This window comes from Carassius gibelio, chromosome B4 (assembly GCF_023724105.1).
Source record: "Carassius gibelio isolate Cgi1373 ecotype wild population from Czech Republic chromosome B4, carGib1.2-hapl.c, whole genome shotgun sequence".
In the NCBI taxonomy this organism is placed as follows: domain Eukaryota; kingdom Metazoa; phylum Chordata; class Actinopteri; order Cypriniformes; family Cyprinidae; genus Carassius; species Carassius gibelio.
The window spans coordinates 27,830,770-27,844,227 of NC_068399.1; the positions used below are offsets into that span (position 1 = coordinate 27,830,770).

The window sequence follows — 13,458 nt, forward strand, 5'->3', positions numbered from 1 at the left end:
GGAAAGCTATCAGCAAATAACTTATTATCATAAATGCACTGCAAAAAAACTTCTTACCTTGTATTTGTGTCTTATTTTCTAGTATAAATATCTAAACATTGTTGAATCAAGATGCATGACTTAAGATATTATGTCTCGTTTAAAAAAAAATGGTCTGCTCCAATTCAAGACCTTTTAATGCGTTTGGTTTGTGGAAGTGTGAGTTAAGACTTTTTCAGACCTGTAGAAACCATGCATTAAAAATCACTTGCACTGAATGGAAAAGAAATATACTATATAATATCTCCTCCTGGTTTTTAGATGAACTGTTGCTTTAAGAGCTTCTGGTGCACACTGTAGAAAACATCTAGAAAAACTGGCATTTAACTATGTAAATACTTAATTGTTATGAAAAAGCCTCTTTTATTGTTTGAAGCAGATCAGATAATCTATGACTTTACAGCCCAGAGGAATGACAAACACCTGATAATGACCTGTGAGAGAGCATATTTCACAACATGACGCATGATGTTTAGTCCTGATGATCTTTAAGAAAGATATCCCATGTTCAGATGAAGCACATTCAACAGTTTGCTTTGAAACACTGCAAAAAAAAAAGATTTTCTCTTGTTTTCTAGGATAAATGTCTAAAAATTCTTGAATCAAGATGCAATTTCTTGTTATAAGAAAAACAAAACATTATTTTTTGTAAGTTTAAACCAAGCAAAGATATCTCCCAATGGGGTAAGAAAAATGATCGTGTTCAGCCTTTGAATTAAGATATCTTTTCTTGCCCCAATAGCAGATTTTTGTGTGTTTTGAGCATAAACTAACAAAATATTGAATAAAAACGATTTAAAGGAAAACAACACTTATCGTAAGTCATTCTACTTGTCAAATAAATGCATCTTGATTCAAGAACATTTAGATATTTATACTATAATACGAGAGAAATCTTTTTTTGCAGTGTATTTCTCACTGATGTTTCGTCTCCCACGACTTAAATCCAAACCCAAACAGCAACTTCAGCTTTAAAAGCTCACAAATCAAACCAAATGGCAGAATTGAGTTTGTTATTCCTGTAAGCACAGCTGCGAACAGGTTAAACAGGTATAATTCACCTGGCTCTTCCATCAGATCTCAGCCGTTCGGTGTCTTTACGAGTCATCTTTTGGTCTTCCCTCTGCTCCTCCGAGGCGACCAAGAGCTTTTTAGGGAAGACCACCTCGCTGTGAGACACCTTGATGCTCCTGCGCTTGGATTCGGCGCTCTCCGTCAGCCTCACCACACGTTCCTCATCCATATCTGTATAAGCCAGCGCCGCTCGGGCGAGTGAATCCACATCTGCGTCTTCGCTCAGGTGTGTTTGGGAGACATCTTCACGGTTCCCTGAGTTTGGCGCTTCTGCTCCAGGGGTTTCTGGAAGGCTGTCTGGCGTCTCCTCAAAAGCTGAGTCAGCGCATGTCATCCGCGGGCCGCCGGTCAAACTGGTTGCTTCAGGGCTTTCAGGTTGAGGACTGGTTGGGGATTTAGCCCCGCCCCCATCTCCGTGGGAGCTCCGCCTCTTCCTGCTAGATCTCCTCCGGCCCATTTGGTCACAGAGATCAGGTGACCTTCCCCTCTCAATCGACGGACTGCGTTGGAGTCTCAGATGTTTGGCATTCCGCTCGAGGGCTGGGCTCGTCTCGCCTCGTGAGGGACTGTCTGTCTCGTCTGCTCTGGTTTCTCTGTGGTCCTCTTCTTGTTGTGTTTGGGAGGTGGGGTCATTTCTGCCCCAACCCCAGGACAGCCAGCTCCCGATGCGACTCAACACCCCTGGGCTCTGCTCCTGTGGACTCTCAGCCTGCAAACACACACACACACACACACACACGTTTGTTTTTGTGTAAAGTGTGTTCATCCCATAGGTGTAATGGTTTTTATTCTGTAGAAACTGTATATTCTATGTCCCTTCACCAACCCTACACCTAACCCTAACCCTCACAGGAAACATTCTGCATTTTTACTTTCTCAAAAAAACTCATTCTGTATGATTTATAAGTGTTTTGAAAAATGGGGACATGGGTTATGTCCTCATAAGTCACGCTCTCCTTGTAATACCTGTGTCATACCCATGTCATTATACACACACACACACACACACACACTGAGAGTCTGATCTGGAACACTCACTAGAGGGCAAAAATTAAAGAGCAATGTTAGATTTTTTTTTTTTTTGATGCATATACTCCAAAAAAATTATTTTCTTGCTTAGTTATTTCTCTAGTTTTTTTTTTTAAATATAAATATCTGAACATTCCTGAAGCAAGATGCATTTATTTAGCAAGTAAAATTACATTAAATCTTGTTTTCTGAAAAAAATCTGCAAAATTTTGTATAGTCTAAAAAATATCTGCCAATGAGGTAAGAAAGAATATTAATTCTAAATTTTTTTTGCCCAATTAGCAGATATTTTTGCTTGTTTTAAGAAAAAACTAATTAAATGTTCTTGTTTTATGAAAAAAAGAATCACATAGTATTGCAAAATTAATGCATCTTGGTTCAAGAAAATAGAAAACGACAAAAATTCTAAAGAATTATTATTATAATTTTTTTGCAGTGTTGTTTTTATATATTTATATGCTACATTATTTTCTTTCTCAGTATTTTTTTAGTAATATCTAAAAATGGTTGAATCAAGATGCATTTACTTTAAAGGTAAAAAAAAAAAATTCTGGAAAAAAAAATCTAAATGTTAGTTTTTGTTTAAAACAAGCAAAATATCTTTCAATGAGGCAAGAAAAACAATCTTTAGCTCATTGGGATATGTCTGCAGTGATGGGTGCTTCATGAAGTTTGTGAATCATTCGTGTGATTTCAGTAAACGAGGCTTCGTTACATCACATATAACTGTTTCAAAACGTTTAGAAGTTGGTTTTGAAAACCATTTGAACTGGTTTTTACCTGATCTTTAAAAATGTTTATATATTTGTTTGTAAAATGAATAAAAGAGCACATACAGACACTTCATATATAATAATGAATAGTTCATTGCATTTAATACATTCCACTTTCAATAGAACATTAGCACTGGGTTTGTAAAAGTGTTTCTTGCAGAGTGTTGTGAATCATTTTGTGAAGCAGATTTCAGGAGATTTAAAGCTGGTATCTGATTTAGTTAACTGTGATTTCTGAGTAAGCCATACATTTAGATAAAGAAAAACAAAGGAAGATTTTCAAGCAAAAATGAAAAAATGTCTAATTTTCTGCACTATTTATAGATCACTGACTACAGATGGATGTAAATGAGTAACGCTGATTAAGCAAGAACTGCTGTCATTAAAGTAAAAGACAGACAACCCAAACACACAGATTACATTCTGCTTAACATATGACAGCAGCTGACTTCCCTTTGGAAAATATACAGTGGCAGTCAATGGCTGCCGTCAACAGTTAGGTTACCAACATTCTTCAAAGTATCTTTTTTATCAGAGCAACAGAGCAAGAAACTCATGCAGCTTTCAGACAATGTGAGTTTGAGCCTGTGAAAACTCATCCAAAGTCATTTTTGGGATTGTTTTCTACATAAAATCATCCTTCATAAGGAAAAGAACATTCTGTGGAAATGTAACCGCTTTAATATTGACCGAGTAAGACCGTGTCAGACATTGAAATCAGAGAGAAATTAATGCACTGAAATCAAACTGAGATGTTTGTTATGTCATAATTAGATAATCAGACACAGAGAGGGTCACAAATGATCAAATTACATTTTTAGTGAACTATCCCTTTAAGGAGGACATTATGCATATATATCTGAAGGCATTATTCAAACTTTGACTTTTTGTCTAATAAACTTAAGCGAAGTGTTTTCTCTCTGATCTGAACACTTCATTACTGTGAACAGTTAAAAACGCAGCAAAAGACTCTAAAGTATTTCTAGGTTGTTCTAAAATGACATTCTAGATCCGAACTCTTGAGAGAAACTCACGAGCTGTTACTGATCCAGTCCCGAGAAGATCCAGATCCACGCGAGCGATCAGACGCGCGTCACTCACGAGCGCGAGCGTTAATTATTCGCGCGCCGCGGGAGCGCGCGGAGACAGAGGCAGAGCTGGATTGGGTTTCAGAGGATCAGATGAAGAGAGTCTAACACAGAGAACAAGAGCTCATTCAGAGAGCCTTCAGATGCGATTCTGAGCTCCAGAAGAGAGTCTCACACACACACACACACACACACACTCCACAACAGCGCTTGAACTCTCTCTTGAATGTTTTTTTTTTCATTATGATGCATGCTTAGTGTAGATTCACTTGCAAAAACAAACAAACGAAAAAACACCTTCCAATCCCCTCTCGTTTCAAAAAAACAAAAAAAAACGTTTGCTATCACCTTTAAGTAACGTTCTAATCATGAGAGAAAAATATAGACTTATTCTTACAATAAACATGTGGGTGAAAATGTTAATAGAAACATTTCATTTATAGCTTTAAATAATGTAATGACGACAAAAAAACTGGACATTTTAATGTTCTTAAAATAAACATTCAAATAATGCTACATTTAAGATTTAAACTAAAATATAAAGTTGTGATAAAGATTTTTGCAATCTTTAAATAACATTCAAGTCACAGCTAATAAACTGAACATTTTAGTGTTCGGTACAAATAAATGTTTAAGGTAAAAAAAAAAAAAAAAGATAAAAAAGTAGTAGATAAATAGTAAATAGGCTATAAATAGTAAAAGTTTTTGTATTTATGCAAACTTTAAACGAGGTTCTAACATGCAACTACGCTCACAAGTTTTTATAACTAAAGAGAAGTGCAGCTGAAAGCGTAAGTGAAACCTGCTTCCAATAGAAGTGTTATTATTTGCAAATGATGGTAATCAAGATATTTAGCCCAGATCCAAGCATGCATTCATTCATTCTCCTCGTCCATAATTAATAGAAATGCAGAGAGACTCACGGCCGGTCTTCAGAGAGAAGAGTGTGTGTTCACTGGAGAGATGGAGCTGATGCTGGGCTTCTCGTGTAAAGAAAGAGAAACTAGAAGGTCTACGCTAATTATTTACCTGAGCGTCACACCCACACCTTTCCTTCTCGAGTACAGACCTGTTCAGAGCGAGTCACACACACTTCACAAACCCATTCTGACCAGAGAAACGTGCCAGCTTACCATGATCCAGCAGCTCAGCAGAAGAACCTCGGCTGATCCTGAACCACAGAGATCAACTCTTCTGAACGAATCTCATCTGATTCCTCTGTTATATAATAATGTGAGCGTTTCTCCTGCTGTTAGAGGAGCAGGTGGATCTGTGTGAGGACAGAGAACACGACAGGTGTGACGACTGTTGTGTAACGGCTGCGGTCTGACGACACACACACACACACACACACACACTGAATTATTAATGTATGCAAGGCCTCCACACCCACAGTTAGACTTTGGCATTGACGCCAGGGTCTAAGTGCTTTAATGAGCAGAGAAACACATCAAAAGAATCTCAAAGTCTGTGGGGACTTGCTTTGACTTGATGACAAACAGGTTTATCTTTAACAAAGGTTATTGCTTTCCGATGATTACACCTCCAAGAGGAATATAAAGAAAAACTACACATGCACTCTTAAAAATAAAGGTGCTTCATGATGCCTTTTTGTCTTAATGGTTCCATAAAGAACCTTCAACATCTTAAGAAGCTTGTTTTTGCAGATTAAATAATAAAAAGATAAGAAAGAGATGGAATTGTTTGTGTTTAGCTGCTAACCTCAGTCTGATATTCGTAGGAGAGGTGGCTATACGACTGGACATCAATCCACTAAACACATGAACTACATGAGTGCTTCAATAATAAAAGCATGTTTAATGTTCGTGATGTAAATGGATTGGTGGATCTTCTGTTCTGCATCTGAGCATTGCATATTTGAGGGTTTTTTTTAGATTGTATTTTATACTTGTCTTTGTGTTTGATATTTTGACTGTTTTATGTTTATTGTGATGTTATTTGTTTATACTTTGTCTCTGCAAAAACATTTGCATTTTCCCACACACTATGTAAATATAAGAGTCCGTTCCCGTTATGAATCTAACAATGTCTGGCCCTGAACTGTTCTTCTAAAGATGATGTTAAAGTCGTTCCTCATCATATGTCTGTCTGTACAGTCACGTTCAAGAGAGGATAATTCAGCTTTAATGTGTTTCCCGAGTGTTTGTGGCGCTCAGCATTCTGGGAGTGTGTCGTAACGCGTGCACATATTGGGTTGCTGCTTCTGAAATGTGATCCAGATGAGTCTGTGCCACCAGCAAACACAAACTCTGGGCAGATCTCAGCTGAACCTCGTTTCACTGAAGCGTTTATATTCCAGCAGTCAGACGAGATGTGATCTGGCTTCTACTGGATCAGTCCCTTCATTCAGCTTCTAGTTAAACACTTTTCATGCTGGGCTGTGTGTAGAGTCCCTGATGGCTTCACATCACACACACTCACACACACACACACACACACACACACACACACACACTCACAGAGCGCTTTAGCAGCGCGAGCGCCATCTGCTGGCGACACAACTGCGGCACAGCTGCCCAGAGTCAAGAATTGCATTTCTGAAACAGTTTATTTGTCTTTCGAATGTTCGCTGCTAATTGAATGAGTGTGTGTGTGTGTGTGTGTGTGTGTCTGTGTGAGTGCAGAGATGGGCGTATATACATGGAAATGTATTTAAAATACAAATACAAAATACTGTGACAAGCTACTTTAATCAACAAGTAGCACTTCCTCACTTTATTCCAGGAAAGTTGCACAGCTGCGGCTCACGTGGATGAAGGTTGGGGTTGATGCATGAAAACAGCACTCTGATAAAGAGGATGACTCGCTCAAAGTATTTGGAGTATTTAGAAAATACAAAAATACTCGTCTTGAATGTATTTAAATACAAATTACATTTGATTTTTTCCAAAGGCTTTAAAATATAAAATAGTATTTTGTATTTCAAATACGTATTTTAAATACATGTATCTGAAATACTGCCCATCCCTGTGTGTGTGTGTGTGTGTGTGTGAGTGTGTGAGCGAGTGTATCTGTGTGTGAGTGTGTGTGTGTGTGTGCTTCTTCTGTGTTTTATTCTGAAGATTATAAATGCTCAGTGATCTTGAACTTTCTCTGAGCAACATTCACATCTAAATTAACCAAGCTCCATCATTTTTGTTTCTTATGATTTTGCTTTATTTCCATAAGAAAGAAAAACCAAGGTTAAATCTCAAAGCTTTATCTGATATATTTTTGCAGAATAGAGCGAAACACTCTCCTACACACACTTCTCTCACATGTTCATATAAGAGCGATAGGAATGTTCTGTTAGAACACATTACTCTCGTCTCCAAGGAAACAACCTTTCCTCTTTTTCCTCCTCTGTGCCATTACGCTCATCACAGACCTGTGAGATCTGGTTCTCTTACCCAGAATGCTTTGCACTGCTCCCCATGTGTTTGGGGGTCATTAGAATCGTTAACTGTGGTGTTTACTCCAGAGACACAAGACGTCTCTCATCTTTCCTCAGAAGAAACAGCGACTGTTATAAACACACAGTCGAGCTCAAAAGTTTACACCCCTCTTTCAGAATCTGCAAAATGTTCATTATTTTAACAAAATAAGAGGGATCGTACAAAACGCATATTATGTTCATTTAGTACTGACCGGAATAAGACAATGCACATAAAAGATGTTCAAATATAGTCCTCAAGAGAAAATAATAATAATAATAATAATAAAAAAACTCAGTGTGTTAGTGTCTGATGACATCAGAGGATCTTAGCTCTTCGGAGCAGCTGATTGGCTGTCTGTGATGATTGGCAGCTCACACAGCAGGAAGTCATCGTTCCCGATGCTGGAGCACTGCTCGGAGCTCACAAAGTTTGGAATGTGGGAGTCGGAGAGGACGTGCTCATCCCCGGGGCCCCGCCCACAACACCTCGCTCGGCCAATCACTGTGTCTCTGACGGCCTCCTCGTGGATGTTGAAGTGAAAGAGGGAATGTGATTGGTCCGGCAGCGGCGGGAGAGAAAACGCCTGAGAGCCGCTGAGCTCCAGCACACAGTCAGATAGACCATGATGCTTTCCACTGGGATCAGAAACACAGACAGACTGCATTGATATTTGTGTTTAGTTTAAAGTGTCTTACTAAAAACTTTAGATCTGAACAATGTTGTGAAAGTCCAAAAGTCAAAGATTTGAATATAAACTCTCATGTCTATCATTAAAATCCTAAAATATCAAATGCTATGCACATGTATTTAATAATGTGTGTGTGTGTGTGTTTGTGTGTGTGTGTGCGTGTGTGCATGTGTGTGTGTGTTTGTGTGCATGCGTGTGTGTGTGTGTGTGTGTGTGTGTGTGTGTGTGTGTGCGTGTGTTTGAGTGTGTGTGTGTGTGTGTTTTACTCACTCTGGATGTGGAGCTACTGTTTTGGTCAGCAGCGTCAAAACAAAGAACATGAAGATGACAAACACGGCCAGTCCGACCCAGAAACCAATCACAATAGAGTCTGACGAAAAAAAGCAGCGTTTAGAACACACTCATACACACTCATACACACACACACACACACACACACACACGCACACACACAGTCTGTCTGAACAGTGAACATACTCACATCTGTTGGCTCTCAGTCCCTCGAAGGACATGGTTTTCTCTTCATCATAATACTCATAATGCCATTCATAATCGCTGCCGGACTGACTCTGGTTTGAATATTCACTCATGTTTCAGCAGAGTTCAAACGCATCCTGATGAGAGAGAATCAGAGCATCTTCACTGCATGCGTCTGCTTTGAGTCTGTCCTTCTCTTCATACGCCACGAGATTCAGGAAATCACAAACACCCACCTACAGAGGAGAGAGAGAGAGAGAGAGAGAGAGAGAGAGAGAGAGAGAGAGAGAGAGAGAGAGAGGAGAGAGAGACTTGACTTTTTACAACTCTTTATTTAAACATTTCCTAAACTACTATGATAAAATATGTTCTACTCATTCAGACATACTGACACAACATGCATATATGCAGAGACAAAACCAAAAACCATATAAAATATATAAATGTATATGATAAATAAATATTAAATACATACAAAAATAAGTAAACAAACATTACCAGTTAAACATTATAGTCTCATCTTCACATATTGACAATATAGCACCATTTACACACCATTTAAACTCAAATGCAAGTAAATTCTTTGTACTTTGATAATATTTATGTTCCACCCTGATCCTTGATTCAACCAAAGCAGTAAAAATCAGCAGTGCATTTACGTTTTTCCCCTCAATTGCCATTCTACATGTCTTCCAAATGGCTAATTTAGCTTGTCCAACTATAAAATTTGCCAAAATACACTGTTCTTTGTGTGTTTTTGAATACTTACAGCCATAAATAAAAATTATCTTATTAAAACAAAAACCTAAATTCCCGAGTATTCTTTCCAATACTTTAAATAGTGGTCCTAGCCTGGAACATTCAGCAAAAACATGAAACACAGTCTCTGGTTTAGTACAAAAAAGACAAGGTGATGAAACAGACATATTGAACTTAGAGACAAAGCTATTTGTAGGTAACACACAGTGCAATATTCTCCACTGCAAATCCCCAGAGCGTTTTGGGAGTGGACCTTTATACAGTAACCTCCAAGAAGGAGAAAGATCATCAGAAACCATTAGATGTTCCTTCCACTTTGTATCACATCTACGATTAATATCTTCAAAATGATCAGCCTTTACACACATCTGATAAAACTTTGTTTTTCCAGCAGCTTTAAAATCAATCTCTTGTAGCCCCTTGAACTTCAACAACTTCCCCTCTTGGTCACCATCTGTGCAACCCTTTGGGGACACAAATAACTTAGGGAAGGAACATTGCATCAATTCACCTGACAGAAGACAATTGACAAAATGTTGGAATTGAGAAGGAAAAACAGCTTTCAGACTGCATATGAAATGTTCTACCATCCTCACAGACCTGAATCCCACTTGTTCACAAATTTCCATTGTTGGTCTCCATTTTCTGGAATCAATATCGATCAAATGTGCAACTTTTGTCAAACCCTTTTCCATAAATGTTTTAACAATGATGTTAGACGTGCAAACATTGCCATTAAGATAGGGGTTATAAAACAGTGGTTCATTCAGACCAAAATGGTGATTCTCTCGTCTAAATCCCTTAAGAACAGTCCAGGAATTTAAAACGGAAGCATAGAATTTCACATCAGGTTTAAAACTCCAACTATACTGGAACATCAAAAACAATTGTTTGTCAAGGGAAAAACCACCAAAAGTTCTAAGCAAAGCCAAGCCAAATGACACCCACGGTGTGGAAAGCTCCCTATCATAAAGTAAAGTCTGAGCAACTTTTAGCCTCATAGCTTTCACTTTGCCTGCCAAATCGATCATCCCCTGACCTCCTTCATTAACTGGCAAGTAAAGAATTGCAGGGGGAAGCCAATGATGGCCGTCCCAAAAAAAATTAACTAAAATCTTCTGCAGATGTTGTAATAGGATTTTTGGTGGATCGAGTACATTTAACCTATGCCACAGCATAGATGCTGCCAAATTATTAATAATAAGCACTCTACCCCTATAAGATAGTTGAGGGAGAATCCACCTCCACTTGTGTAAACGGCCAGACACTTTATCAATTAGACCTTCCCAATTCTTCTCCATATAACGCTCTTTCCCCAAGAAAACCCCAAGCATTTTAAACCCTTCCAAGCTCCAAGAACAGTGCTCAGGAAGTACTGGCGGACCTCCGTTTTCCCATTTGCCCAGCAAAAAAGTTGCACTCTTATGCCAATTTATTCTTGAAGAAGAGGCCCTCTGATAGATATTCAGTGATGATATCATTTTCTTAACATCTTCATTTGATCTTATTACTAAAGTAACATCATCAGCATATGCGCTTAATTTAACTGTTGCAAAATCTGTGCCAGAAGAGCACACTGTGGAAATCCCACTTAACTGATGTCTCAGAACTGCCATGAGTGGTTCAATAGCAATCTTGTATAAAATACCTGAGACACCGCAGCCTTGTCGTATACCCCTGCCAACTAAAAATGGTCTCGATAGAGTGCCATTTATTTTCAATAAACTATATACATCCGTGTACAACAGCTTAACATAGGAAATAAATGATGGACCAAAACCAAAAGCATCAAAACATTTAAAAAGAAAGCCATGATCAATTCGATCGAAGGCTTTCTCCTGGTCCAAAGAAACAAAACCTACATCAAGTTTATACACCTTGGCAAAGGAAATCAGGTCTCGAACCAGAAAAAGATTGTTAAAAATGGACCGATCTGGGATACAGTAAGATTGATCTTCATGAATCACTGAAGATATGCAACGTTTAAGTCTATTAGTTAAAGCTTTGGAAAAGATCTTGTAATCAGCTCCGAGCAATGACACAGGACGCCAATTTTTGATGTCTCCAAGATCCCCCTTCTTAGGTAATAAAGTTATCACAGCCCTCCGAAGGCTCACAGACAATGTTCCTCTTTCCAGACACTCCAAGAAGACAGAAAACAAGTCCCTTCCAATCACCGGCCAAAACTGTTTATAAAATTCTGCATTTAGTCCATCCAATCCTGGTACTTTTCCTGAAGAAAGTTCATGAACAGCTACTGTCATCTCATCAAAAGTCAAAGGCTGATCAAGTCTAGATTTCTCTTCTTCCGCAAGTTGAGGTAAATCTTGAAGAAGCATGTCAGCCATTTCATCTTCACAGGGTTCCGCCTTATATAGATTCTCATAAAAAGATAAAGCATAGGACATTATTCCACGATCGTCAGTCACTTCTCCTCCTCCTGGAAGTTTCAAATGACATAAAGTCTTCTTATTCACAGTTTTTTTCTCCAGACTAAAAAATGTAGATGTCGGCGCATCCATGTTATTAAAGGAGGTAAACCTGGCACGGATAAGTGTCTCTTGGGCCCTTTCTTCCAAAAGATTCCGTAAGAAAAATTTATTCCTTTCAAGTTGTTCGGCAGTGTCCACCTCATCCATTTTATCCTCAGTGTAAAGAATATCTTGTTCAAGCTTTTTCAATGTACTTTCCAAAATACCTTTATTATAGGCGGTATAACTCTGACAAAAAAGTTTAATTTGTATTTTGCCAATATCCCACCACTGACTTAGGGACTTGTATAGCATTTTTCTCTCTCTCCAGGTTTCCCAGAAAAGGGTGAAAGAGTGCACAAAATTGTGATCTTGTAACAGTCTAATATTAAATTTCCAAAAAGAGTGCGTAAAAGTGCTCTGTGCGACAGAAACTTCAACAGACGTATAATGATGATCAGATAGAGCAGTGGGAAAAATACAGCTATTATAAAATTTACCCCTAACGCTTTTCTGCACATAAATCCTATCAAGTCGGGCTCCAGATATCATATTAGAGTTTACTTTCATCCAGGTATATTGTTTAGTCAGAGGGAAAGCTTCTCTCCACACATCCACAAGACAATGATAATTTATCACATTTTTAAGTTCATCTGACGACTGGCTATGTGGTTCCTCATGGTTCCTATCTAAAGTGTGGTTTATAGTACAATTAAAATCCCCAGCCAGAACAACAATTTTATCATGCGATACATCACTAAGAGCAGTCTTTAGTTTTCTAAAGAATAGAGTTCGCTCTGAACCAATATTTGGGGCGTACACATTAAATAACGAAAAATGTAGTCCATGAATCGTCACATCAACACGCAACATTCGACCAGGAACCAATTCAAAAACACTAACAGGTTGTTGCTTATATTCTGATCCAAAGAGAACAGCAACCCCTGCACTAACACTAGAACCATGACTTAGTATAGCCTGCCCCTTCCATTCACTCAACCACTGTACTTGATTATTTGAATCTGTATGAGTTTCTTGAAGAAAAACTATACTTGCCCTCTTAATCATAATATATTCAAAAAGACTAAACCTTTTAACAGCATCACAACACCCATTAATATTTAAAGAACCAAATCTCAAGGATGTCATGAAAAGAAGAAGAAAGCAAACATAAAAATGCATCCAAACCATCTCACTTCTTACCTTGCAAAAGCAATATACTTCTTACATTACAGAGAATCTTTTTAAGGCGGTACCGTTTTGGTCTATCAAGCTCATCAAAGTTTGTCTTCCGCATAGCTATGGTACAAGAACTGAGAAACAGTTTTAAATCTGGAAAGTATGACTCAATACTGATCTTACGAAGCCCTTTTGTATTGTCAAGGAAAGCATTAATCTGCTGTAATGAATACAACTTAGTCTTACCTTCAGAAGTATTTTCCGAGTCCATCCCCAGCAAACATTGGTCCGACGGCGACGTCGTGTGGCCGGCCAAAAATAGTCGCGGTAGGACGGCATAAATCGGTAGAAATATGTAACACAGAACATTTCCTAAAAATGCATTCAGATATGTTTGTACACGTTTATAGTTCTATGGGGTTTCATGTATAATTGTTTTTTTGA

The 13,458-nt window shown here is 38.2% G+C and overlaps 2 protein-coding genes across 4 annotated transcripts in view; both read right to left on the bottom strand.

Moving 5' to 3' along the window:
• The window catches only part of LOC127956226 (beta/gamma crystallin domain-containing protein 1-like), a 77,929-nt gene that overhangs the window by 20,606 nt on the left and 43,865 nt on the right, over positions 1–13,458 (bottom strand). Inside the window, exons 1-2 of one of the 3 annotated variants that reach the window (XM_052554028.1) lie at positions 5,137–5,374; positions 1,101–1,822 (exon numbers count right to left, since the gene is read on the bottom strand). In XM_052554028.1, coding sequence (XP_052409988.1) covers positions 1,101–1,822; positions 5,137–5,139 — 725 coding nt within the window. In that variant the 5' untranslated portion in view covers positions 5,140–5,374. Of the gene's footprint in view, positions 1–1,100; positions 1,823–4,926; positions 5,065–5,136; positions 5,375–13,458 lie in introns of those variants that run through there. The other 2 variants (XM_052554029.1, XM_052554030.1) reach the window with 2 other exon arrangements.
• On the bottom strand, positions 7,766–8,718 carry LOC127956580 (melanocortin-2 receptor accessory protein 2B-like). Its single transcript, XM_052554607.1, has 3 exons — positions 8,610–8,718; positions 8,399–8,498; positions 7,766–8,075 (listed from the first exon to the last, which is right to left on the bottom strand). Exons 1-3 carry the CDS (start codon positions 8,716–8,718, stop codon positions 7,766–7,768), a joined length of 519 nt encoding a protein of 172 aa, XP_052410567.1.

Coding starts and splice junctions, on each gene's coding strand:
- LOC127956580 (XM_052554607.1), bottom strand. CDS start 8,718: ATGAGTGAATATTCAAACCAGAGTCAGTCCGGCAGCGATTATGAATGG. Junction 8,499..8,609: donor GGGACTGAGAGCCAACAGAT/GTGAGTATGTTC, acceptor TTTTTTCGTCAG/ACTCTATTGTGATTGGTTTC. Junction 8,076..8,398: donor ACAGTAGCTCCACATCCAGA/GTGAGTAAAACA, acceptor TTCTGATCCCAG/TGGAAAGCATCATGGTCTAT.